General features: G+C 53.3%; 2 protein-coding genes across 2 annotated transcripts in view; both read right to left on the bottom strand.

The window, feature by feature from the left end:
• CHAT (choline O-acetyltransferase) overlaps positions 1-20,010 on the bottom strand; it is a 56,627-nt gene extending 36,617 nt beyond the window's left edge. Inside the window, exons 1-7 of the mRNA XM_019730114.2 lie at positions 19,124-20,010; positions 16,896-16,998; positions 14,189-14,380; positions 13,382-13,500; positions 11,772-11,825; positions 9,970-10,150; positions 8,763-8,940 (exon numbers count right to left, since the gene is read on the bottom strand). Coding sequence (XP_019585673.2) covers positions 8,763-8,940; positions 9,970-10,150; positions 11,772-11,825; positions 13,382-13,500; positions 14,189-14,380; positions 16,896-16,998; positions 19,124-19,245 — 949 coding nt within the window. The 5' untranslated portion in view covers positions 19,246-20,010. The remainder of the gene's footprint in view (positions 1-8,762; positions 8,941-9,969; positions 10,151-11,771; positions 11,826-13,381; positions 13,501-14,188; positions 14,381-16,895; positions 16,999-19,123) is intronic.
• A 1,419-nt stretch (positions 20,011-21,429) lies between these two features.
• On the bottom strand, positions 21,430-23,835 carry SLC18A3 (solute carrier family 18 member A3). Its single transcript, XM_019730149.2, has one exon. It carries the CDS (start codon positions 23,402-23,404, stop codon positions 21,815-21,817), a length of 1,590 nt encoding a protein of 529 aa, XP_019585708.1. The 5' UTR covers positions 23,405-23,835; the 3' UTR covers positions 21,430-21,814.
• Between the last annotated feature and the right edge of the window lie 3,929 nt (positions 23,836-27,764).

The raw sequence follows: 27,764 nt of genomic DNA, 5'->3' as shown, positions 1-27,764 counted from the left end.
TTGACTCCAAAGGCAAGGAAGTAAAAGCTAAAACAAATGAATCATCAAACTAAACAAATGCATCAAACTAAAAAGCTTCTGCCCAGTAAAAGAAACCATCAACAAAATAGAGGCAACCAACCAAATGAGGAAATATATTTGCAAACAGCACCTCTGATAAGGGGCTAATGTCCAAAAGATATAAAGAACTCATACAACTCAACAACAAACAACAAACAATCCAATTTGAAAAATGAGCAGAGGAACTAAACAGACATTTCTCCCAAGAAGACATATAAATGACCAACAGATATATGAAAAAATGCTCAACTTCATTAACTATAAAAGAAATGCAAATCAAAACCACAATGAGATACCACGTCACACCTGTTAGAATGGCTATCATCAACAAGACAAATAATAACAAGTGTTGGAGAGGCTGTGGGGGAAAAGTAACCCTCATACACTACTGGTGGGAATGTAAACTGGTACAGCCACTATGGAAAACAGTTTGGATGTTCCTCAAAGAATTAAGAATAGAATTACCATATGACCCAGCAATCCCTCTTCTGGGTATCTACCCCCAAAAGTTGAAAACATTTATCTGTAAAGATTTATTTACCCCTATGTTCCCTGCAGCATTATTCATGGTGGCCAAGACATGGAAACAATCAAAGTGTCCTTCGATAGATGAATGGATAAAGAAGATGTGGTATATATACAACGGAATATTACTCTGCCAAAAGAAAAGATGAAATACTGCCATTTGCAACAACATGGATGAATCTTGAGATTATCATGCTAAGCAAAATAAGTCAGACAGAGAAAGTTGAGAACAATACGACTCCACTCATACGCGGCATATAAAACTGAAAGCAGCAAACAAAGAAGACAAACAAATAAACAAACAAAAACTCATAGATATAGACAACAGTTTAGTGGTTACCAGAGTAGGTAAGGTGGGGAGAGGGGGTGGTAGAAGAGGATAAAGGGGGTCAAATATATGGTGACGGAAGAATAGTTACGTTTGGGTGATGAACACATAATGCAATATACAGATGATTATAGAATTGTACATTGAAATCTACACAATTTTATTAACCAATATCACCCCAATAAATTTAACTTTAAAACAGCCCATCTCAGAAGGTCATGTATTGTATGATGTCATTTATATAACATTCTAGGAACAATACTAACATTATAGAAATGGAGAACAGTTTAGTGGTTTCCAGGGGTTAAGGAGGAGTGGGGCAGGAAGTAGGTGTAGTTACAAAGGGCAGCATGAGGGATCCTTGTGGGGATGGGAATGTTCTGTATCTTGACTGTTTCAAAGTCAGTATCCTGGTTGTGATGTTGTACTAGAGGTTTGCAAGATGTTACCACTTGGGGAGAGGGAGAGTATGGGCAAAATTATTTCTTACAAGTGCATGTGCATGTACAATTATCCCCAAATATGTTTAATTTAATAATTTAAAAAAATTCTCAAAAGCTATCAATTACTCCTTCTTCTGGGCTCTCATCACCCTTTCCACAAAGGCACATGGAAAGAGCTATTATACTTTCAGAATCAGGGGAGGGGTGGTGAATGGAAAGGTCAGGAGATAGGAAAACAACACCTTCCGGCTGCCTTGTCGCCCCAAATACCATTGTACCCCAAATATCATTCCATGATTTCATGGAAAGTGAGGGCCAGAGTGATGGCAACCATGGAAAAATCAAAGGAGAGAGGTGTATGTGGTCAGTGCACACAGAGCATATGGTGTGTGAGGAGCCTGAGGGAAGCAAAAGAGCACCCCAGAGTTAACAAGGGTTAGGGTTCCACGCACAGAGTACAGGTTCTCAGTGTGATGCCACAGCCACTGTCTCCGACCACATGGACGGTGCCCATTCAACAGGTGCCCATTTCCAGTTCACCAGATTATTCCAGAGAGGTTGTGTCCCCAGAGTGTTTGCCCAAATCTAATGAAACTTATTATTTAGCGAACACCCTCTCTTTGTGTGCCAGACACCAGACCACTGCTTTGCAGCCTCTCTGAATCCCTTCAGTACTATCCACAGAGAGGGGCTGCCATCTTCATATCCCAGCCTAGGGAGCCACGCTCCAGGGACAGCAGGGATGTCAGGTAAGGCCAGGCTTCTCACGCTAGACCACATACCTCTGCCTGCGTGGATGCTCTGGTCCATAAAAGTCTTCATGATTCCATGGTGGGAGGGAGGCATTGGCTCCAGCCCCACCTCCCCTCAAGAAAGAGAACAGTATTCAACCTGGAGAGTCCGCGGGTATTTCTGGGCCAATTAAATCAGAGAGGCTGTTCCTGCTAATGTGTAATTGGTTTTAAAATCAGCAGACTTGCCTATCTCTGGATGACAATATTTAAATAGCAAAACGCCCCATCCCAAGTGGTTCTTGTAAACCATGACCGAGGCCTTCTGCAGATGCAGCCGCCTTCTGTCAGTTCCCTCCTTGAAAACAGTGGCTCAGCTCTAAATGGCTGCTGGGGATAAATATTTATGGGACTGTATAAATGGAGACATCTGCCTCCAAGTCTGTTGGCAGGATTTCCTTGGTAGCACCCAGGAAAGCTGGGAGGGGGGCTCTGCGAGCTGGCTATTCTTTTCCTACAAATTGACAAATGCTATAGCCTTCCAGACTCAGGGCTGAATGTCTAATTAAATTTCCAGAGCAGGATAACGGTGTTGGCTCCTCCTGGGTTTAGGAAGCCACAGCTTCGCGGCTCGCTGGGGAGGGAGGTCCTGAGAGGATGTTCCTCCTGAGGTCCTGAATCCCACCCCTGCAGGCTTGCGGGGCAGATGATACTGCGTCAGTCCTAGTTCCACAGCTGACACCTCTAAGGGTGGGGTTACCCCGATCAGTAGGAGACACAGCCTCCTCCATTCCGTGGGGATGAAATCCTCCTCACAGGTTATAATGAAGACCTAAAGCGACAAGGGACAGAAAGTGCCCAGGACAGGGCCCAGCATCAAGGGGCGGTCGATGCACAGTAGCCGCTAACATCTGAATATGGGATCCCAAGCCGGGCTGCACAGGAGGCTGCTTACAAATCCAGATTCCGTGGCCCGCTCCTGTCCCACTGGGAAATCACTGGGACCAAGGACTCTGTTTTTGTGTTTTGTTTTAAGACATCTCTAGATGATCCTGATGTTGTCGACCAGCCCCAGTCACACAGACAGCAGCCCACCTTGGCTGAGCCTCACTCTCAGTTGGCACAGGAAGCCCTCTGGGCTGTGACGGGCAGAGGGGTGAGGCCCCCAAATGCCCTCAGTATGCCTGTCAGAGAACTCCTTTGGTTTTATCCTATCCGCTCTTGTTCTAACAATTCTGCATATTCCAGTCTCCGTCAACAAGGACCGCAGACCTCTGGAGGCAGTGGTGTTTCTGGTGGCACTTGTAGTCCTTGGCACCCCAGGAGGGCTCTCGGCATTGGCTGTGCATGACTGGGCTGCCAGCAGAGACAAAATACACACACTGGTCCTGCACCACGTCCTCCGTGAGCTGTGTAAGAGGCTCTGTGTGACAGGCTGTGGGGCTGTGGGGACACCAGGCACAGAGAAAGGGCATGGGCTTTGCAGCAGACATCTGGCTCCACTGCTATTAGCTGTGCCATGGTAGCCGTGACTGCACCTCCATGAGCTCCACCCTCTCAATGTCACAGAAAGAAGGCTGGGCAGAGGAGCTGGGAGCTTATGGACGGGACGGACCACCTCTTCTCTGGAGGAGAGAGGGTGGATGCGACCGATTGCCCTGCTGGGCCTCAGCTGACCCTGTGAGAATTCAGGGACAGCTTTTGTCTGAGCTCAGAGGCCTCTCTATAGACCTCTGCCAAGACAAAAGGAACCCAGTTTGACTGAGGTCTCCTGCCGGACAGCAACTGCCAGGGCCCAGTGCCCATAGGCACTGGTCTCTGCCCAGGTCCCAGGAAAAGGGGTGGAGACCTTGGGACTTTAGCTGAGATGCCCTGAAAAGCACCTGTCACACAGTGTTAATTAGGATACTGCCATGGGCTTGAAAGACATCCCCAGCCCCACAACTACAACCAGGCATGCATGCCTGCAACTAGGACAAAGTAGCTTCCCAGAAGTTAAGGATTTGGCAGCATTGTTTGCAATGATGACCCTGTCCCTGTGTCTGTTGCCGGTACGCATATGTCCTGCTGTTTTGGTGGCTCCTGCATGGGCTCAGCCCTCACACCCACTCCTTCCCTCCTTTCTGAACCCTTCATGAAGCCTGACAAGTGATGGCTGATTCCCTGCATCATTAAACTCTCTGAAAGTGTTCTGTAACCTTCTGCCTCGACTGGAGGGTGGCACCACCTGAGGGTACACATCCCTGTGCCCTCTCGCAGATTGTTTTCCTTCACTCTCATGTACCCCATGGCCAGGTCAGGTAGGTGGCTTCCTTCTCTCTGTTTCTGCTTCTAAACGACTCCACTTTCCCCCTTTCCCTTTGGAGCCACATGGCAAGCCTTTGATTCCCCCATCACCATCACCCCTTATTGCTGTGCCCTTATTATCATTACCTCCTCACAACTCCCCACCATGCTGAGCTGAGCTCCTGGTTCACCTTCCTCCTCCCATCACGACTCCAATCATCATTCAGGTGCCTTGAATGTCATTGTGGATGACCCAGCCCGAATCCTCCTCTCAGCCTGTCAACCTCCCAACTTTGACATTCTAACCTCAGCACCCACTCCCACAATCATTTCTGGAAACTCATCATTACCAGGAGCTGACTTCCCCACCCAAAGTCTCAATTTCAAGCATCCGCCCTCTGACCACCCTCTTGACTTACTTACCTCACTGACATCCCCCAAACCATCAGCCCCACTACTATTTCCGCAATCCATTATCCATCTCTGTCTTTCACGTCCCTCCTGTCATGGGCTGAATTTTGTCTTCCCAAAATTCTTAAGGTCCTAACCCTCAGGTCGTCAGAATGGGACTATACTTGGAGACGGGATCTTTATTGAGGTAATTAAGGTAAGATGAGGTCAGGTTAGTAGGGTGGGCCCTAATCCAATATGACTGGTGCCCTCATAAAAGGAGATTAGGACACAGACACACACAGAGGAAAGACCCTGTAAAGACATAGGCAGAAGATGGCCATCCACAAGCCAAGGAGAGAGGCTTCAGAAGAAAGCAACCCTGTTGATACCTTGATCTCAGACCTCTAGTCTCCAGAACTGTGAGAAAATAAATTTTTGTTGTTTAAGCTGCTCAGCCTGTGGTACTTTGTTATGGCAGCCTGAGCAGACTACTATACCTCCTTACCGGGCTCAGATTCCAACATTCTTTGCCACACCTTCCCCTCTTTCCCTCAGTTATATTCACCAACCATGGCTGAACCTGGTGATCCCCCTTCTCCTTGTCTGAACCTGAGTCGCTGAACATTGAGGGGAGAGGGGATTGCCAAACAGTACTAATTAGTTTCTCCTAAAATGTATGACTTCAAGTCCTTAAACATGAGCTCAACACAGTCCATAAATCTTATCAAGCTTCATGAGTAAGTTCTCTTTCCCACTTTCCAAAACGCTATTTCATGTGTTCTCTTTTGTCTTCAGAATCCTACCCTCTGCCTCTCTCAGCTCCTGGATGTGGCTCTGCTGAGCTGAGCCACCAGTCGGGAACCTGCTCGTACTCCTGTCACCGCAGCACAATCTCATAGACCTAGGACTCAGGTTTCTGGTTTCCTTGAACCAAGCAAAGGTCTCTTATTCTCTGGGTTCCATCTCCTTTTGTCTTTGCAAGAATTCCACCCTTTCATTTATCTCCTCTCTCCTCATTACGTTCATGCATTTGTCTATATACAACCAGGCCCTTGCCCCTCCTACTAAAAACACTTCCCTTGACCCCCATCCTCTTCCAGCAAGTCCCTCATTTTTCTGCTCCTTTTAACACCAAAATGTCAGAAAAGAGTCATCCACACTGACTGATTGTCTACTCTTTGACCTCATCAACAATTTCTTCTTGCTGTTGGATTGCTTCCATCAGCATACAGCCATTGGTTCTTCCTACTATTCCAGTCTGACCTTTGTGAAGGTCACCAATGACTCTTCCTTGAGCTCTCGGCAGCATTCCATGTGGTGGGCCACTCCCTCCTTCCCTCTTGGACCTTTGTGACTCATCTGGTTTTCTCTTGACTTCAGGGCTGCTCTATTTCAATCCCCTTTGCATCTTTCTCTACCTGACCTCTGAGTCCCCGTTCTTCTGCTTCTAGATGATCTCACCCAGGTCCGTGACTTTCAATATCACTTATGTGCTGACGGCTCTCAAATTTATATCTCTGTACCAACCTCTTTCTCAAGTTTCAGACACATAGATCAGATTTGATGTTTCCACTTAGATGACTCAAGGCATCTCAAACCTGATACACTTGGAAAGGACTTCTCCATTCCGTAGCTACTTCCCCAACCTGGCTCCCATTTCAGTGATGGTACTACCATCTACTCAGATGTTCAAATCAAAGACCTAGGAACCTTTCTCTCATTTCTCTTTCCCTTCCTCTTCTACTTTGAAATATATCTAGACCTCATCTGTGTCCTTCCATCTTCCCTCTCAACCCTAACCCAAGCTGCCATAATCTTTCACTTTTATACTGAAATCATTTCCTAAATGGTTTCTCCATTTGCCTTCTGTAGTAAGGGGCCGTTCCAGGGAGGAGGGCTCTGTGAAGGATTGATTTCCTGCTGTGCAGATGACACAGTCAGTGCTAACTGGATTAATCGGTTTTCCAAAGGGAAGGCCTGTGCACCCCCTCCTTTCTGTCATGCTTCCCTCAGAAACAGCACTTCCATTCAGAAAGCCAGATCAAGTGCCATTAACAAATTAATTCCGATTAGCACAGCCCAAGCACTGAGACCTCAAGGCAATCCTGGGCAGTCCTGTAGGTTGATATCTTGGCCTGGCCTGCTAATAAAGTAGAAATTGTACTGGAAGCAGAAGCGATTATTTTGATGCCTGTCACTGTCCCTGGAGGGGAGAAGAGTGGGATTTGATTACACCATGGTCTCCTAGGGGAATTAACTCACTGTCAAATAATAAGTTATTAATTCCCCAACTTAGTTAGGTCTGTGAGAACACGCTCAGCTCTCACACCTCCCTGTGGCCTGCGCAGCCCCCGATTTAGGACCAAGCACTCACAGGTACCCTATAATTGAATGAAAGGATAGTTAATTAGTAAGTGGGAAATAAGTCTGAGGCCCAGTCTCCTTAGTAACCCTTCATTCTTTTATTTAACAAATATAATTGGGCCCTTGCTATGTTTGGCACAGCAGTTTCAGAAGTTAAACCAAAAGGTTAAGACTCCTCTTCTCCTGGAGCTTATTGACTGGGGAAGGGAGGCAGATAATCAGCACGAATCAAACAAATGAAAAGCTGGCATCAGAGAATGAGAAATGTAATCAAGATGAGAAAACAGGACCAAGTGACAGAGTTTGCTAGGGGAGGGATGTTTAAGGAGAGCCTAAGGTGGTGACACCTGAGCTGATCTCTGGATGGTGCAAAGAGCCAGCCAGCTCTGTGGGAAGAGCTTTCTAGGGAGAAGGACCAGAAAATGCAAGTGTCTGTTGCCGAAGAGCCAGGCCCCACCACCTTCTCATTCTCCCAGCACGAACAGAATGGCCATCTTTGTCGCCCACGCTGCTCTCCTCCTGGTCATGACACGTTCCCACTGGGTGGCCAGTTTTGCCCACAGTCAGCCTGCCAGCTTGGATGCTATCCCTCCCTCCTGCCCCCTCACTCATGTCACAGGGCTTTGCTCAATTCCCATCTCTTCCAATGAAGCCGTTTCAAAGCCTCTCAATTGGAAGGGCTACCTTCCCACTCTGGAGCACTTATTTGGCACCTGCTGTCTCATCGCCTTACATGGGTGGATGGCGCATTACCATGTATTTGAACCTGCCCCCACATGCCTCTCTTCCCCTGTTCCTATCAAGTGGACTTGGGGTGGGGGCTTCATCCTCTCTGCCTCTTATGCTCCCGAGGCCTAGCTCAGGTCCTCAGCTTACAGACACTCGAGGAATCTTGATGGACACCTGGCCAAATGAAAGCCTGAGGGGCAGATAAAGCCTCATAGAATCTCACCTGTCATCCAGGAATCTCTAACATGGGCAAGAAAGGAAGGTTCCCCATCCAGTCCCTGAGAATACAGTTGGCTTTGGATTTGAAAAGTAATTCCCAGAAGGATGATTTTAAAATGTTAAGACTATTACCAGCTTTCCTATGGGGGTGCTTGGAAACTTGCACAAGAGGAGCAGCCAGCCAGAAGGATAAGGTCAGCTTGAAAATGATAAGTTCTAGGACTGAAAAATCACATGGAGGAGGCAAGCAACTATCCATCCAGTGGTGGGCTCCATCCCAAATCCCCATCAGACAGCTTTCCCAGCAACTCAGACCCCTCAAATGAGGACCATCCCTGCCCACAAGTAAAACACAACTGCTTAATTGCAGCCAGGCTTCCTTCCTCTAGCTCGAAATCTTCCCTCCCGCAGTATTCTCAGACATTCCGGAATTCCAGTGCTAGTCAGCCTTCCCCAGAAAGCTAGGATATTGTCATATGAAATAAGAAGGTACCAAAGTGCCTTCAGCATCAAGATGCCTCTCCGACAGCAGGGCTTGCTGCCAGGTCCTGAGTTGGAGGGATGCCTGAGCTCCCCATGCAGTGGCAAATGAGGATGAGGCAAGGTGCCTGACCCTGGAGGACAGAAAGCCAATGGGTGTGAGGATGAGATGAGCGTGGAGATGTGCTGGGCACTGCTGCTGACCTTTTATGAGGACTGTCCTGGCCTCAGCCCACTCGCTCCTCCCGTCTGATGTCAGCAGGCCGATTGGAGGCAAACGTTCATCCTCGTTGGAAGCCATTTTGACTATCTTCCTCAACTGAGTGAACAGATCTCCCTCACTGAGACGGCGGAAATTAATGACAACATCCAAGACAAAGAACTGTGGGGGAAACAGGTCAAACACGTCACTCATGGCAGCTGGCCCAAGGTGCCAGGCCTCTACTGAGCCTTCACACGTGAGGATGGACGGGGATGCTCAGGCCCAAGGTTCCCAAGGTATGTGATGGCTCCGAATAGTCCCCATTTGGGGCCAACCCAACTCTGTCAGCTGTGCTGGACTCCAAGCTTATCCAATCAAAGAAGTTCAGATTACATTTTATTAAAAGATCACTTGCTTTTGTGGTTCCTAGTTCATGTAATACTATTGTGTTTGTGGGGAGCTGAATAAATTGGTACAACCATTGTTGGGGGGCAGTGTCTATCAATACAGAAAATGTGCACACCCTATGACTCAGCAGTTGCACTTATAAATATATACTTTAGCCTAAGACTTAGACAAGCATATTCCCTTGTGCCCCGGAAGACCTATAAAGGAATGTGTGTGTCAGCCTTTTTTGCCATAGCAAAATGCTAGAGAGCCTGAATGTCTCCAGTAGGGAGGGAATGGCTAAATAAAACGTGGTGCAGGCCTTGTCCAGTCATGCCTTCCTGGCCATGAAAAGGAGTGAACTAGCTCAACATACAGCTACAGGGATAGATCTCAAACACACTGGTGAATGGAGAAAACAAAGCAAGGAGATCCCAACCATCAGTCTGTCAAGCAGTCCGTCTGTCTGTGTATGGTCTCCGGGAAGGCCAGGGCCTGGGTAACTGTATGAGGAGGGGCTGAGGCCACGCCCAGTCTCATTAACCACTCTCGGGCCACCTATCCAGCCAGCTCTTTCAATCTGACCTGGCAGGTCAGGGCTGGACGGGGAGCCCAAGGAAGGGGTTCTCAATTGATGACTCTCCTCATTCTTAAAATCCAACCAATAGCAAGAAATGACACTGACTGGGAGTCAAAAGGCCTCACTCTGGAGCCACTCTGTCCCAGCTCATTGTGTGACTCTGGGAGGGGGCTGAGCAGGACTGGTGAGCACACAGATGTTGTCCCAAACCCCAGAGGGTGCAGCAGCAAGGGGCCTCTTACCTGGTTGCAGCAGGCTACGATGATGTGCTCTGGTTCGGGCATGACACTGCTCTTCTGGGCCACCAGAGTGTCCTGGGTGTGGCCGGGGAGCCGGTAGGAGGAGAAGAGCCCATAGTATTGCTTCATACAGAGCTGCTGACCTGATAGCTGGCCCTTGGCACAGTCTGTGGGGATGGAGTGGCTGAAAGGGTAGAGCAGGGGAGAGGCAGGAATCAGAATTGGTTCTACTGACCATCCAGCCCCAACACGATTAGGCAAAGCAGGGCATAAAAACTAGAACTGCCTTAGGGTGTCAGTCAAAGAGCTTGACTCTCCACTTTTTAAAGTAGTGCAGTGCCCCATTTCCACGGCCAAGGAGACCCTCAGGGTTTGCTCAGCCCCGTCTCATGCACTACAATGGATCTTGCCATTCTAGCCCTCTGTGTCTTTGCTCACGCTGATCTTTTCTTGGCATGCCTTCACTCCCACCCTGTGCTCAACTAATTTGTTCAGAAAACCCCTTCCACTCCTTCAAAGAGCCTACTCCTTCATCACCTCTTCTAGAAGCGTCTTCTGAGTTCAAGGCAGAAAATTGTCTTTATCCTGTGGTCTCAGCATGCCTTGTGTCCTTCCCCTCCCTCTCCCTCTCCCTCTTTTTCTTCCTCCTCCTTCTCCTCTTTCTTCCCCACTGCCCCTCTCCCTTTCCCTCCTTCCTTCCTCTCTCCCTTCTTTCCTCCTCCCCTCCTCCCCTCCTTTCCTCCTTTCCTTCCTTCCTTCCTTCCTTCCTTCCTTCCTTCCTTCCTTCCTTCCTTCTTTCCTTACTTCCTTCCACGTTTTCAGACAACAAATGTTACTGAGCATACCTCTGTGCCAGGCACCATTCTGGGACCTGGGAATGTAGTGGCAAACAAGACATGAGTTTCCTGCTCTAATGGGGTGCAGGTCCTGCGATGTGTAGGTGGGGGCGAGGGTTGCAGGTTGTGAACCAGGATGACAGGAAGGAGTGGCCAGGGGCAGTCTCACTGCTGAGCACTGAGGGTGGGTAAGAGGCAGCCATGACAGGGCTGGGGTCCCTTGAGGCAGGCCAGGTGAGTGTCCCACAGCCCTGCTGCTTCAAGTGCAGGTGTTCAACTGAACTGTAATGATCCGCCCATGACAAGGCGAACATGGGAATCCAGAGGAAACTTTCAGAAACTTTTGTAGCAAATGGACAGAGGAATGTTATGTCTGTTGAATATAATAATAAAACCAGCGGTCTCATATTTTGTACCTTTGTACCATTTTCTAATTCATTTTTGTACTGTTTTACAAACATTTTATAAAATTAAAAAATCTGTTGGTCCTTTACCACAGATAATTTTATGAACCTGTTTAAGGCAGAAAGGAAGCCAGTAGGGTTGAAGCCCAGTAAACAGGCTCAGACTGAGGAGCTCATTCCCTTCCAGTGGCAGGTAACAAGGTGACTAAGCATCATCTCGACCCAACAACTCTTCCTTCTCCATCTGCTCATGTGTTCTCTAGATGTCCGATACACCTATGAGTGTGCACACATGAGGTAAGAAGGAAAGAACTCAAGGACGGACAGCGCTTAACCCAGGGAAAGGAACTGTTAGGGGTTGGGCCAGCTGGGGTAAAGGTCATCCTGATGCTGGGGATGGCTAGGGTCCCACCTGCACTGTGACAGGAGCCAAGAACATAGAGCTGAAAAACAGACAAGGTCCCTGCCCTCTGGAGCTCCTTGTCTAGTGTGGCAGGGAGACAGGTGAACGAACAGGCTGTGCCAGAACAGGGCACCGCCCTTTGCAGGTTGGGCCCAGTCCTACCTGTCTAGCAGGGCCTTGTAGTTGAGCACACCGGAGATGAGATTGGCAGCAAACCTGCAGGGAGAGATGAGGCTTAGTCTCTCCTCTCAGGAGCCCAGGCTCCCTCCGGCTCTCCAACCTTCCTCTCCCTCCCTTCCTCTTTCTTTCTTTCTTTCTTTCTTTCTTTCTTTCTTTCTTTCTTTCTTTCTTTCTTTCTTTCTTTCTTTCTTTCTTTCTTTCTTTCTTCCTTCCTCTCTGTCACCTATCCTCCCTCCCCCACCCCCAACCCCTCTTTCTTTCTCTTTCCAAAACTCAGTGACCAGCCACCAGATGCCAGGTCTCCTGTGGTGCCCTAATCAGATGGGATTCTTGCTGCCTCCCCACCCCCACCCCTATGTTGTCAGTCCTTCACAAGCATTGGATTAAAAATGGTCCTGTGGAGAGAACTGCAGGGAGGAGAGGAAACTGGACTGCCAGTGAGGAGGAGGAAGGATAGGAAGCCAGAAGAGGCCACGGAGCAGGCAGGAGAGGGCAGGACAGTCAGGGTGGGGCTCCTCCAAGGAAAGGCTCATGCTGGGGCTGGATTGGGCCAGGACTCTGAGGCTCTGGGAAATGCCTTTTCCTGGGAAAAGTCAGCAACTTGGTTCCCTGAGTGCTAATGAAAAGGAAACTGGGTCCTGGGGGGAACCCTACCACAGAACCAGGTCATCTTAACTCTTCATGGATGATGAGCCGTGGCTGAATTGCATCAGGAGGAAAATACCCACTCAGATGCAACTTTGAGAACTGTTCTCAGAAGTCATTTGACCAGCCATGCACTTCTGCACTCTTTTTGACCAGGGGAAAGGGTTAGGCTGCCCCTCAAACAGTTGGACTGGTCTTGGTGAGGAAGGAGGGGGTGGGGATCTCCTGAGCATAGCTGAGCCCTGTCCATTGGTGAAGTGGGCCCTACCGTTTGTTCTTTTCCTCCCTCTGAACTGTTCTCATGCTGCACCTCACTTAGGTCTTAAAACCAGAGACCCAGATTTGGGTCTGAGCGAATCCTATAGGGAGAGCCTTCCTTCCTGCTCCACCCCTGTGTAAATGGCCCCTACAACGTCATTATTGGGCCCAGAGCCCTTCCAGCAGCTCAGTGAGCTCTGAAATTGCAGCAGATGGCACAGGCTCTGGTGAAGGCAGCTGGCGAGAAGGAAATCATTTCCACCCCCTCAGAGCCTCTGTTAAGAGCTGGAGGCTGGAGGGCAGCAGAGGCCTCTCAGATCACCTTGGGCAGTGTGTCCCACCAACAAGTCCCAGCTCAAGCACTGGTAGGATCAGAGGGTACCCACCTCCTCCCAGGGCCCCAGCCAGGTCAAGACTGCCGTGCGGACACCTCGGGGCCTGAGCCCTCCATTAGCGCCCACTCACCCCAAATAAATACATTCTGAGGAAGACCTTGTGTTTGTTCCTCACCTGCACTCTCACCTAACCTCCTTTCTGACCCCATGGCCTGGACGGCTGCTGTCAGGGCCATTTGGCCTCAGAAAACTCCACCAAGGCACTAGCTCGGCTTACCCTTCCTAGTGCTGGGGCCACGACCCCTCCCCTAGACAGACTCCCAAGACATGAGCCCAGGGGCATGGTGGCCTCACCTTAGCTGGTCATTGGTGTCCTGGAAGTGCTGCCGGACAAAGATCACAGCTGGGCTGGAGTTGACAGGCAGGGCCAGGCGGTTATTGAGATACATGTCATTCAGCCAATACTCAGACACCTGCAGGGGAGAGTGGGGGGCCACCATTACCCCCAAGTGCCACATGCACCCCTCCAAACATGGGCACCTTGCCTGTGGAGCACACCAGTCCCATCCTGGCAGCCCTGAGGAACAATCAGGACACGTCACTGGATCATGCACTTCATTCATTCACTCATTCCACAAACACACACTGCGTCCCAGTTATGTGCTAGGGCCATGTACTTCCCAAACCACATGCCTGTTTTTCATCCTTGCCCTGTACTCGCTCCTTTCTTCCATCCCAGGTTCCCATCTTGGTTGTTTGGTGCTTCATCCAGGTCCCCTGCCCATCCTTATGAGGTTCCCATGCCTGCCTTTCACCCCTCTCTGCTTCCCTGACTTTATATCTACCTTTTGCTGCCCCGTCCCGTTCACACATCTGTCTTCCAGCTTTGTCCTCGTCCGCCCCCACCATTTCCCTGTCTGTCCTCATCCTTCCCCCATGTGTCCCCCTCTGTCCTCATCCCTATGCCCTTTCCCACATCTTGTCTCTTCCTCGCCCTTGTCTCTTGCTTTCCCCGTCTCTCCCCTATTCCTGTTCCCTATCTGCCCCATCTTTGTCACCTAGCTGGCCTTCATCCAAATCCCTCTGTCTCCATGTCTGCCTTCTGCCCCACCCGTGGGTCCTTTGTCTGCACCCAGTCAGCTCCCTCCCAGCAGCTCTTACCCAGTTGGCTGTCTTCTCCTGGCGCTCTAGGAGCTTCTGCTGCAGGATCTCACCAAGGCCACCAGGGGCTCCAAACCGCTGCACGATGGCCTGGCTCCTCCTGAACTGCTCCTCAGGCACCAGGGGCTGCATGCATCGCAAGTATGTGGCCAGGGTCTGCTGCAGTGGGGGCACTGGAAGTTTGGGCAGCTCCTGGAAGAGAGGTTCATAAGTCCTTGCTATGCCTGCCCTTTGTGTGGACCATGCTTGTCACAAATCGATGCCCAGCGTCTGTCTCCCCATCCTTGCTCCCTGTCCTGGGACTCATCTGTTTCCAGGGCTCAGCTCAACTCAGCAGAATTGTGAAATTAGGAAGCTCCTGTTTGCCTTCTCCCACACCCAGCCTGCCTCCAGGAGAGGACAAAGTGCTGTGGAAACACCTTGATGTTGGCCCCAGGCAGACCGGGGCCATGCCCTGAGCCTGTTGTGTGATCTCGAGAAGCTCACCCCTCCCTCTGTGCCTCAGTTTCCTCTCATCAGATGGGGGTACTGACCTCCACCTCTCACAGGATCAAAGAGATCATGGACATAAAAGTGCTTATAAATAATAACAAATGGGTCTAAGATGAAACAGTCCTTCCATAGCACATAAATAACAATTCCTGCCTGAGAGGGGCCCAGGGAGAATTAAATGAGAGAAACTGGCCCCAAATAGGTACACCATTAGACGTTATGTTATTGTCTTCATCCCTCCGGAGGGATTCCTAAGGGGAACACCATGATCTCTGGGGGCTCCCAAAGTGAGGAGCGAGTCTGAGTACGACTCCCCCTGATGTCCTCCCTGTCTGGGCCCTGTGCTTCCCAGGTTACCAGCTGTGTTACCAGCAATCTCACATATGTGTTCAACCATTTTATGACTAGCTTCACTGACAGATGAGGAAACTTAGGCCCAGAGAATGGACAGTCCAAGGTCACCCAGCAATTTGGAGGCAGAGCTGGGACCTGAGCCCAGTCTTCATCCAGCATTCATTCTGCTCCTTCTTCCTTGGCTCTTCTCTCCTTTCTCCCTTGCTCTCTTTTCTATCCCCTTTCCTTCCTCCTCACTTAGCTGGTTGCAATTGGAAACCAGGATTTTTCATCTTATTGCTTAAATTTTACAAAGTTGCCAGATAGTGGGCTACCTTCTTTCAGGGGTTTCTCCTCCGTGGGGAGGTGCGGGCAGTGAATTTCCGCCTCAGGTAGGCTGAGGAGTGAAGGGGCATGTGGAAGCTTGTCTCTGTTGCTGTACAGCCTCCGGCTGCTGCACAGGCTGGAGCCCCTACAGCTGCCCTGAGCACATGGGACCAAGTGAACATGCATTGATGAATGAATGGGGGTCCTCCACCTGTCTGAGCCTGTGTCTAGAGTTCACTGCCCGAGGAGGAGGGGTGGGTGTCAGTGCTTACTGTGGGCTGCTTTGCCCTGGGGACCACTGAAGGATGGGTCTGACAGCATTTCACATTGTCCAGTCCACTCCCAGAGAGCGAGGTCCAGGTCCCCCACCCAGCCATTCTGGTTCCCTCTTCTTTCTTTCGGGGCCTGGGGGGTCTGTGTGGTGGGCGAGTGCGCAAGCACCTACAGAAAGCCCAGCCCAATTGGTGGCTTGGCTAAGAGTGCCAGCAGATCTGACTAGAGCCCCTGCTAGAAACAGGCCACCCTTCTTTGAGGCTCTGACAGTACCCTGGGACTCAGCCTTCCCCTCCATGAGGAATTGGTGATGGGTAAAAAGGAATGAGGCAAGAATCTCTACTCTGATGTCTCATCCCCTTGGGCTCCTCCCAGACTCTCACGGGCTTCTGGCCTACAATGGGGACAGAGGCAGGCACTTGTATTAATGAGGGTCTTTGGACCCTGGGGGTCTCAGGTCAATACATGTTTCCTGTGCAGTTTATGTGAGCCAAGCTGTACTCAGTTTCCATGGAGAGATGGTGCTGCTCTCAAGGCAGCCGCGGTCTAAAGGGAGGGACAGGCCATGGAGCAGAAGCAACAACAGAGGTGTTGTCAACTGTAGCAGACAGGACAATGTGGTGAACAACTTCATGGGGACAAGCCAGAAAGTTCCAATCAGGGTTTCAAATGAAGCCTGGGGTGGGGGTGGGGGTGTCACGGAGGTGTCAAGAAGGCAAGTGTGGCAGAGGAACCAACACATGTAACTCCTTGGAGATCATATGTGTTGCTCTATCAGTCTGGAAGGGGACTGGGCTGAGAGAGAGGATGCTCGCCCAGGGAAGGGTGGCTTGTCTCAAGGCAGTGGGGAAGATGGTGACTAAGCTTCTAGGGCTGAACTAGTGACAACAGCAGGGGCTGGGATGTGACAAGGCTTAGAGTATGGGATTCAGCCTATTGAAGGCAACGCCACTGGGCTCAAAGCCATTGGAAGTGGGACTTGGGGTTGGAGGAAGTCCTGGGAGAAAACAAGAGTACCTGGTCCAGGTCAAGGGCTCTTCCTGGCCTTGGGGGTTAGGAAGTATGGCTGTCAGCATTTGCATAGCACCCCCTGAAGCCACTTCCAGTCCCCAGCCCCAGGCCCTCCCAGACTCCTCAACAGACCCATGAGACCCTGCTGCCTGGGTCTCATGCCCAGGACAATGGAGGTCTGGGGGCCAGTCCCACCCAGGACTGTTCTGGAAGCAAGGTCATGTGAGTGCGGAGAGCAGGGGTAAGAGAGAGGGCTCCAAAAGTCACTCACAGGTTCCTCCTCACTGCTGGGAGTTTTTGCTGCCATCTTAGGTGGGGCTTTTTCCAGGATGGGCATCTTGGTGACTGCTGGTTGAGGAAGCAGAGGTGCAGACCTGGGGACCAAGAAGCAGGGAAGCATCAACACAACCAGCCACGTAGAGCTGCCATGGACCCTTCCTCTCTCACAGTGATACCTGCCCACACCCTGTGAGGAAGCCAGAGCTAGACAATACTGTCTGTACACGAGTCTCATTGTAGGCCTGGCCCCAATCTCCTGGCCTCCAGACCAGTCCCTCTGACCTCCAGCTAACTGCTCCACCAGGCTTCTGTAACCCAGGCTCAACTGACCAGCCACGGCAGTGTGGGAGGAAGCAGGGCTGGGCTTGCCCACTCCAAATCCACGAGCGGCCATTGGCAGAGCGCTTGCTTTATTCCTGCCTGGGATCCAATAGATGTGTGCAGATTAAAATCTCTTTCCCATTAGACTCAGCTTCTCCAAGGCAAGACCATACCTGCAGTATTCGGTGCTTCATTTCTGGGACCCACTGGGTGCCTGGCATGGAGTAGGATTAGTACTGGGGAGCTGAGTAAAAGAAATGCATGCGTGCATGAATACGTGCCTGAATGAATATATGCCAGAATGAGTGAATGCAAGGCCCTCCAGGGCCCTGGGTTCCAGAAGGCTCTCTGGACTGACTGGGAGCCTAGCCTGAGGCCAAGGTAGGGAGGACCCTGGGGCCTGCTGGATGGGCTGTGACTTAGGCAGTCTCTGGCCTGAAGGTTACCAGTGTGGGTGGCATGGGAATGCTGAGGTGGAACAGGAAGCTGGGCAGCCCAGGCCTCTGGGGGCCACCTGACTCAGCCTGGAGCGTGGTGGATTAATTTTGAAGGGACAGTAGAAGTGAGCCAGGCAAAGGCCAGTTTTTAAGGCCAGTGGGGCCCAATCTCTAACCTCAGAGATCCCTCTAAACTAAGCATAAGCCCGTAGAGACACACACCCATGCTTTCCACTCACCCATCCCCTATTCATTCCCAAGATCCTAAAGCTGATGCTTAGCTCATTCTACCCCTCACCTCACCCCCACCCCAGGCAGGCACAGTCCAGGTTGGGGATGGGCATGGGCACAGTTGACTCAAACACAGAGCATACAGAAAGATGGATGAATCCAGCCCAGGGTGGAGGAGCCTAGGGTTGCCTGGAAGCGCGGGGCAGAGAATGTAGAGTCCTTCTGGGCACTATGCCAGAACGCTCAGGACTAGGTGGTCCTCAGACCCACCACCGGCACCATGGAGCGTAGGGGCTGACGCTACCCACTGACAGAATGGGCAGGTGAGGGTCCACCCTTAGCCGACAGGGTTTTGAGGGGGCAAAGAAAGGTGAGGCCAAGTTGGTAAAGGCCCTAGAGACAGTGCTGCCCATGCCCCTCCTTTTGCTCTGGTCCGGAGCCAGCTCCATAGCGGGAAGATGCTAGTGAAACCTCAGAGACCTCACGTCTGGGAGAGTCCCACCAGATCTAAGCAGGATAGTATCCTGGGAGCCAAAGCGGAGGTCCCTGCGCCAGCAGCACTTCCTCCTTGGCCCTTGGGCTGGAGCCTAGAGGGTGTATCTTTCTGTCTGTCTGTCGGTCTGGCGGTGCCCTCCCGCCAGCCTGGCTTTCAAAGGCTTCCTGTAGAGATCTCTCCGCTCTGCCCTAGAGGCCCAACCCCAGCTCGGCCGGCACCACAGGCTGTCCACATGCTCCAGGGACTCCCTGAGACCCCGCTTATACTTGCTAAAATAGCACCCGCCCCCCACCTCCTGCCTCTTCCAGAGTGGGAGAGACCAGTGCGCCGGCACTTCCCGGTGGTCGGGGTGAGACCTGAGGACCCTTCGACTGGGGACAGAAAAGTGCAGACTTTGGCACTCAACAGATGGAGGTCCAGGAGAAGTGAGGACACGCACGTGGAGCCACGGATCCCTAATGATCAAGCCGCTCTAAGTCCTTTCCCCCTAATGTCTCGTCATCCGGCATCCAGCTTCCCGACCCCCGACCCCCGACCCCGGTCTGCGCGGGAAAGCACCAGAGCCGCGGGATCCCTCAGTCTGCCGGCGGTCCCCGACGGCGGATGCCGCTCAGGACTTGGAGGGCTCCGCGAGTCCTGGGGCCTCTCAGCCCGGTACGGGCCCAGGACCGAGCCTCCCTCTGGTCTCTGAGCTCCGCTCCCCGCGCTGCCCGCCGCCAGCCCAGCCTTTCTCACCTGCTCTCCTCCGCTCTGCAGATTCGGCCGCCGCTGCACCACACGGACCAGGGCTGGGGGCGGGAGCGTGAGCTGGAAGGATCTGGGGGCGTGTCAGCAGAGCGGGGGCGGGGACTTGTCATGAACGTCTGCTGGGCTCAAAGACCGCGCTTCAGTCTCTTCCTGCAAGTCAGAGGGACGAACCCCAGGAGACTCGCAGACCCCCAGGATCTACCTGGCACTGAGTGAGGCCTCCGCGGTAGCCGTGGCTTCGAGCGAGAATTAAGGCAAACACACAGGTGTCGTGCCTTCCAGTGTGCTCTTTTATTCACACAGAAAAGGCTGTGGGAGGAATAGCCTCGGCACCATCAGCATCACACCACAGCATAATCACAGCAATACGGCCATCAATATAGCAATAACAATTTAGGAAAGTATTTTGATAACGAACCAGTCCCAGAGTCACTTAGAATCCGGTGTGCAGGGCGGCTGGGCTGGGAGGTCGCTTCGCAGAGGCTCGATTGAATCTGACCAAGCAAGAAGGTTTGTGGAGCAGAGGAGCGGCACGCTCACCTCAGTCCGACCGGCTCTCTGAGCTGTCAAAGTCCTAGATTGTAAGGACTTCAATAGAGCCCTATGACGTCACCTTATCAGTCCTCACAGACTTGTTTCCTATCAGTACATGCAGCTGCTGCACCGTCCATCTAGTGGTTGTTTATCTTCATGGGGAATTTCCACAGCACCCAGTGTCCAAGATAAAGTTACTCTTGCTCATACAAATACTGGCTTTTCAGGGGCGTTCTACACAGGACTGCCGCCTCTGTCGGTGGCAGAGCCTCCAACGACTTTGCTGGGTCCCCGTGGGCTCCCGACTGGCTGCTAGCAAGCTAGCCGCGCCCGTCCTCTCCTTCTTCTGTTCCTCCTCCCTCCCCTTCCTTCTATTCCTCCCTTTCCCAGCCCCACCCGTCTCGTTTCTTCTCCGTCCTCTATAATCGCACCCTCTTCCCCACACCCCGCCTTCCGGGACCCACCTCCCTGCCCCCTGCCCGGGCTCGCACTTCTTTGTACAAGGGCAGCAGAATCCAGGACCGAGAAGGGCGTGCGGAACACTGCCCCGCCCATGCCTCTTGCCCTCAGTCCTCGCGCTCCGCCAACCCCTTTATCCTAGCTGGCGGCTGCTCTGCAGAACCCTGAGGAGGATTGGGTCTGGGGAAATCTGTGCGCTCCCCACCCTCTAGACCAGGCTCAAACCATACAACTCCTTTGAAAATGAAGATGATGACAATAATAATGATAAGACCTGTTTGTTAATCACGGCAGGTCCTCCGTCCTTTTTATTTCCACCCCATCCCTGCTGGCATTATTGGGGGGCAGGAGGACACGAACCTGGGGATGCTTAAAGACACACAGCCAGAAGCAGACACTCCTCCCAGGCAAAGCTCTCCTCCCCTACCCCACATATAGGTCCTTACACGCAAACACACACAGACAGACCCACAAAGACAGACCCTGTCTAGACAAACACACACAGCAGGACATGCAGACTGAGAACAGACGTGCACACACCAACCATGCAGATGCCCACAGGCATTGTCTAACGCACAGGTATTCCTCAACCCTGCAGCCTTTCCACCCGCGGGAATGGGAGGCCTCTGCCGCCTTCAGCAGGCCACAGACTCCAGGACTGGGAGTGGAACACAAACGCGGATCTGGGGCTCCTAAGGACCCTCACTCAAGGGAGACGTTTCTGACAGCCCTGGGCAGCTCTTTCCACTCAGGACGCGGTAGGGGTGGGAGGTTGGCACTAGCCCCCACACTCGCACCCTCTCCAGTCCGGACTCAGATCTGCACGACAGAGACACAGCAGACACACGGACAACTCTTCCCCCGGCTCTCTAATGAAGACACACATCATACACGTGTGTTTCCAAAGAGCGGACTTCTGCCCAGAACAGCTTGGCCCCTACTCCTTTGCGGAGCCTGGACAGGGTAGGATGCCCGACTCCATCCCCGGCGCCTCACAGCCAGGCGGCTGATGCAAGGTGTGTCCTCAAGGGGCGGGGCCTACGCACCTGGAGGGAGCGGGTTCTCTGCCAGCCGGGCCTGGGCGGGCGGGGCTGTCGCGGGCTGAGGGAGTCCTGTGCAGCCGGCTGTCGGTGGGTTAGAGCCCTTGTTGGGTTTGCTCCTTTTCCAGGTAGTAAAAGAGCCACAGGTTCTCAGCGTGCCCGCCAGTCTGAGACCTGGATTGGGGTTGGACCCATCTCACCCTCCCCTTTGTTCTGGCCCTGTGCCCGGCTGCCCACCCTCATCAGTAAAGAGACTCGGTCTCGGGCAGATATGATTTATTGATTCGGACTGGAGACACTGCTGTGCAGCAGGCCATGTTGGCATTGAGAGAAAGAGAAGGGGGAACAGACAGACGCACAGCTCTACACAGGGTGGCCCCCAGGTGGAGGCTGGAGCTCCTCTTCTTCTGTACCAGGAGAGCATCGCTTCGCGTGCCTCGGTGCTCCACGCCCCACTGCATGAGAGGGGGAGGGACACAGAAAGGGTCATGGAAAGGGGACCCGGGCAGGGGGAGTCAAGACAGGGGCTTGCGCTTGGATACTCGCAGGGGGGAGAGGGGTGGGCCCTGAGCCTGAGCTGGCCAGTGCGCGACAGAACAGACACCTTGACCCGAGGGGTGGGTGGCCTGGAAGAGGAGCGGGGCTGCTAGCTGCGCGTGTAGTAGTCGTTGTAGTCGTCCTCGCATTCGTCAAACGGGCCGGGTGTGGTGCGAGATGCGCCGTCAGGGTCAGATACAGGGCGCTCACGCAGGCGCATGGCATCGTACAGACCCTGCGGTGGCTCTTCAAGCAGCACGTCGCGCTCGGAGCGGGAGCGCGTCAGGAGACCCACGTTACGCAGTAGCAGCAAGACAGGTGCATAGAGCAGGTTGACCAGGCCCATGCCAAGGCTAAGCTGCGTAAAGCCCAGCGAGTGCACGATGTGGCCCGCCACTATGGGCCCGAGCGCATAGGCCACGGAATAGGAGATGTCGGCGATGGCATAGACGCTACCGTAGACCGAGACGTGGCGCACGTCCACGAGAAAGGCGAGAGTGGGCAGCAGAGCCGTGTCGACCAACGCAATGCCGAAGCAGAGGCCGCAGAGCGAGACCACTAGTGGTGCGAAGGAGCGGCAGGCGGGCACCACGCACGAGCTGGCGCCGATCACTGCCAGCCCGAGAGCTCCGTAGAGCCATTGCAGGTGTGGGTAGCGCGCCGCCAGGCGCACGGTGAGGTAGACGCCTAGCACGTGCGGCACGAAGGCCGGCAGCCAGACCATGCCCATCTCCCACTCGGACGCCGCCATCGTGTGCTTCATCCACGTGGCGATGGTGGGTTCGAGGAAGGCGAGGGGGATGTTGCAAGTAGTGAGAGCGCCGGCCACCACGGCTATGTAGGGGTCCAGCATGAGGCGGTGGATGGGCGTGCCCACTGGCAGGTTGGCCCGTGCCCGCGCCGCAGCGGAAAAGGGCTTGGCCACCGCCAGCAGCAACAACGCGTCTAGGAGTGACACAGCGGCGAGCACCAGAAAGGGCACGCGCTTGCCCGCAAACTCATAGAGGATGCCCCCGAAGGGCGGTGCCACTAGACTTCCTAGGCTGATGAAGGCCAGCGCCACGCCCAGCGCGCGACTGCGCTCGGGCTCCTCAGGATACTTATCAGCGATCATGGCAATGCCAGACGTATCCGCGAAGGCCGAGCCGAGGCCTTGCAAGCTGCGCGCGGTGAAGAGCATGGCATAATCTTCCGCGAAGGCAAACAGCACAGTGGAGGCAAACATGACACCGAGGCCGATGAGCAGCGGCACGTCGTAGCTCATGCGGTCGATGAAGGGCCCGCTCAAGGGGTTCACCAACAGCTGCAGGATGGCCTTGGAGGCAAACAACACCCCAATCTTCACGTCCTCGCTCTCCGTGGGGTAGCGGGGCCGCAGGGCAGACCCGGCCGGCCAAGCGGCCGTCGGGGACTCTGAGCTGTTTACCATGTTGGCACTGGCATTGGCTGGAGTGGGCGGCAGCAGGGTGGGCACCCACACTTCGGGAGCCCGGGTGGGGTTCTCGCTGCCTCCGCGCATGTGGGCAATGTAGTCGGGTACGATGGGCACGATGACCATGTACAGCATGTTGTCCAGGAACAGCGCCACGCAAACGATGACCAGTACCAGGCGCCGCTGCCGCCGGGGCTCCTGGAACGCCGCACCCACCACCTCCGACAGCTTTGTGGCGGCCTCCCGGGCCTGGCCCGCGGGTTCCATTGCCCCACCCGGCCGCTCTTCCGAAGACGCCTCTGCCGGGGCTGGACGCCGGAGCCCTGCAGTACAGAGATAAGGGCGCAGAACTTCGGGGGCACGGTCCGCGCCGCGCAGCGCCCCCTGTGCTTCAGGTGGCTGCAGGGCTCATGGCCCTGCGCCCCGGGAAAGGCAAGGACCCTGTCCGGCGAGGCGCCGCCGCTTTTCGGAGCGGAGCCCTGGAGCAGCCGCTGCAGGGCTCAATGGTGGTCAGGGAAGGCGGGCCGAGGGGTCCGGGACCGAGACTGAGCGCGCTGCGTTTCAGGAGCGTCTGGAGCCGCCCCCGCCGCGCTAAGAGGCTGCCCGCGCGGGCCGAGGGGCATTCCCCTGCCGCCCGACCGCCGGCTGCTCGCCCCGCTGCTTCTTTCCCCTCCCCTCGTGCTGGCTCTTGCCTCCTCCGCCGCCGCCTCCTCTTTTTCCCCTTTCCACTCGTGGCTGTGACGCGGCGAGTCTCGGCCCCCAGTGGTGCCCCGGCCACTTGCGTCGCTCATGCTAATGCGACGTCGGCGGGGCGGGGGCCAGGGGCGGGGCGCGGCTGGGTGGGGGGTCCCCTTTCCAGATGCGCGAAGACTGAAAACCCAGAAAGGAGTCTAGGTACCGAGAGTCCCGGCCAATCCCCTGAAAATAATGGGTGTTTCGTTCGAGGAGCAGGCTTTACGCTCACGCACCTCGCCCCACCCCAGTCTGGACCCGTGAGGTCTGAGCCCGGTTTTCTCCCCCCGGGAGGGGGCGCGCAGCAGCCGCTTTATCCCGACCCCGCGGGAGAGGGGGGTCGCCTGGGGCTCCAGATCTCCGCCTCAGCCTGGATCTCCGCGCACAGCCGGCAAGGAGCCCCCGAGGTGAGCCGCAGCTGCGACCATCTGTTTCAGCAGATGAATTGTGAGGGCGACGGGAGGGGCGCAAGGTACAGATCCCCTAACCCTCCCTCTGGCCCCGCCCCCTGGCCCCTTCTACCCACGGAAAGGGAGGGGGAGGCGCGGAGACTGCTGGGCGGGTTCCGACCTACCGGCCCTTCGGGAGAATGTCACAGCAGAGAATTCTTGACTTTGAGCATCTGGGGATTGAAGGGAAAAGTCGCCTTGCCCCCACCCAAGACCCGGAATATCAGCCGTCCCTCCCACCTTCTCACACTACCTCACCACCCTCTCCCAGCCAGTATTCCCCCTTTCCTCTTTAACTGTCCTGGTCCCCCAGCTCCACCTCCTCCCCTTCTAACTCCTCCCAGTCACTGTACGCACCGGAGGAGGCCCAGTTCTTCGCTCCTGCGTGGCCCGCCCCCTTCCCTACCTCCTTACCCCAACCCCCAATCTCCAGAGCTGCCTCCAAGTCCCGGTGGGCTCCGGAAATGATGTGGCCTGGGTCCTCTCTTGGAGCTGCGAGAAAGCCGGTGTGGGCGCAGTGCTCAGTCCCCGAGCAGGACCCAGCCGCTTTGCTCTCATCAGAGACTTAAGGGAGGCTCACCTCCGGAGAGGGCCGCACCCGCTTAGACGCCCGGTTCTCAGCGTACAAGCTGAGCTGCCCTGGCTCCAGTGTGTCCCCAAAAGATCTTGTACTCTGGACGGCAAATGGAGTCCATGTTCTGGTCCTCGGGCTGGCAGGAGAGAGGTTCTGAGGCAGCTGAGGTTGGGAGACTTGTGTGGAGATTATGGTTTGTCTCTTTCTTCCAGAGTCCGAGAGGATTCCTTCCATTTTTCTATCCTCAAAAGCAAACTAGCATTGGGTCCAGCTTCTTCCCCTACATGACCCCCACTTCAAGGAAGCACTGTGATGCAGTGTGATGCACGTGGCTGTAGATACAGACCACGGAGATGGCTCTCAGCTCCATCACTTACTAGTTGGGTGCCTGGGAATTACTTCACTGCTCTGTCCATCAGTTTTCTTTTATCTGTAAAATGGGGGCAATACTAGAATCTACTGCTTAGTGTGCCTGCACATAGTAAGAGCGATCAATGTAAGTGCTCGCTATGTGATTATCATCATCTGTGAAATGTGTTGTTTTATCTTCATTTCGCAGTTGTGGATCTTGTGTAGAGCAAATATAAGGTACAGGGGCAGTCTGGCTTCCTGGCTAGTCCCTCGGTTTGGGTGGGCATTGTGATTCCAGGCTCTGTCTTGGCTGGTGGAAGGTCCCAGGGACAATGGAAAGTTGGCTTCTGCTCCTGAGACGGCTGTGGGATGAGGTGATGAAGACCAGGGCATCAGGGGAAAGGCAGCAGCCTGCTCCCTATTGTGTAATTTCTCCACTCACCCAGGTACCCCAGGAAAGGAAGAGAAATTCTTCCACTTAAGGAGCTGCCAGCACTTGCTCTGCAGTGACCAAACGGCTCTGTGTTTGAAGGAGGGGAAGAGCCCCAGTATGGACACAAGCCTGGTTCTGCGTGACCGTGGGCAAATCGCAGCCTCTCTCTGGGCTCCAGTCTTGGTCTCTGTTAAGTAAGGGGTGAGGGGAGAACCCTCTCACTGCAGCCCTCAGCAGAAATGGGTGCTATAGAAGGGCTTTGTCAGGGTGAGAGAATTCTTTTAAATTTTAGTTGAAGGCCTTTAGTCAGCACACACACACTCTCCAGGTCATTGCAGGTTCCCTTCGGCTGGCTTTGCACACTTATGTCACCTGCCTGGCTCTCCAGTCATTTGAGTTTGAAACCTCTGGCCTGTTCTGACTCTCCCATTCTGAGGCTTTTAAGGAGGTAGTCTTCCAGTCTGCAGAGTAAATATTATTTATGCATATATTGTTTTTCCTGTCTGATTAAAAGGGGAATTTAAAGCCGGTGTTTTCCATCTAGTGGTGAAGAACTTAGAAGTTAGCGGAGTCTTAGAGAAGAGAAAGTTTCCCAGGGTCTGCAAGGTACAGACCCCTTTTCCCAGCCCTCTGGCCTGTATAATTCATGGCTGTCCTTGAGTATGGAGCCAAGTTATCTCTGGGTTCATGCCTAACTCTCTGGTCCTCTGTTCCCCAATGGCAGGAAACAGACTCATTTATCAAACACTGTGGCAGGGGTGTTGTATGTGCTGTTTTATTTAATCCTCACTCAATCCTGATGAAGTGTAGGTTCTGTTTCCCCTGTCTTACTGTTGAGGAAACTGGGCATAGAGAGGCTGGGCCACTTACCCAAGATCCCAGCAGTAGAGCCTGATTTAAATGCAGCTGAGGGACCTGTCATGTGGTCCTTACACTACCTCCCTATTCCCTGTGCCTCATTGCGCTTCTGCTGCTCCACCTTCAGAGTGGCCACAGCCTAGCAGTGCAGGGGAGAGGGACAGACCTATGGGAGGAGGAAGGTCCTGGGCTGGCTGCCTAAATAGGCCCCAGGGACACTAAACTCCTTCACCCTTCAACGTCACTCTCAGAAGACCACCGTTCCACTTGTCCTTCAGTAACCCCAAGGACTGGGGTGCAGGAGATGCAGGGAGGTGAAGACCCTCAGCCTCAGCAAAAGGCTCGGGCCTGAACCTTGGCAGTTCTTGGAAAACAGCCCCATTCCTGCGCGGGCCTTTGAGGAGCTGTCCAGGGTGCTGGCCCTGACTCCACCTCTTGACAACCCGCCTCCCACAAGGGCCCCGCCCCTTGGCCTTCCTGCACCTATGGCTTCTTCAACATAACTTTCGTTAAATTCCTTTCTGGAGACTCCTTTTCTAAGGATAACTTAAAGGCATAAGAGAATTTCCCATCCAATCCTGTTGGAGAAAATAGAAGCATTCTTTTCTTCTCGTTTCTCAGCCAGATGTAGGAACTGTTGCTACAGAGTATCTGTCCGGTACTCATTTAAGTCCAATGAGTACAGGGAAGAATTTATTTATTAGACACACAGAAGTGTTTATAATGTGCCAGGCACACCTCTAAGCACTTTATAAACATTAACTCATTCAGTCCTCTTACTAACATTCACATTACCTTTTCACAGATAAGGACACTGAGGTACAATAATTTATGCATGGTCAGACAGCTCACAAGTAAGCAGTGGAGATAGGCGTCAGAGGCAGGCTCTGGCTCCAGCGTGCAGCCACCCACTGTTCTGCTCCAGAATGGCTGAAGAATATGAGATGACTTCCTTGAAAGTAGCTAGCTCTCTGCCTGATACTTTGTAGGAGCTGAATTATTATGGTTTTGCATGGATAGAGACAGTTTGGTGATTGCTGGCTGACAACCTTTCATTCTGTCTATTGGATACAGTTGTGGCTTAGGTCTGCGGGAATAAAGTCCTTCTCCTGCTGGATTAGCGCCCTAGTGGAGTTTACTGTGGACTCAGGGAGTTCTGGTGTGTGGGAGTCTGGGGAGGGGGTGGCAGGATAGCCTTCCTACATCTGTGCCTGGGCAAGGTCTGGTGTG

This window comes from Rhinolophus sinicus, linkage group LG07, assembly GCF_036562045.2.
Source record: "Rhinolophus sinicus isolate RSC01 linkage group LG07, ASM3656204v1, whole genome shotgun sequence".
NCBI lineage: Eukaryota > Metazoa > Chordata > Mammalia > Chiroptera > Rhinolophidae > Rhinolophus > Rhinolophus sinicus.
This window is presented reverse-complemented; position numbering and strand designations above follow the sequence as displayed.

Coding starts and splice junctions, on each gene's coding strand:
- SLC18A3 (XM_019730149.2), bottom strand. CDS start 23,404: ATGGAACCCGCGGGCCAGGCCCGGGAGGCCGCCACAAAGCTGTCGGAG.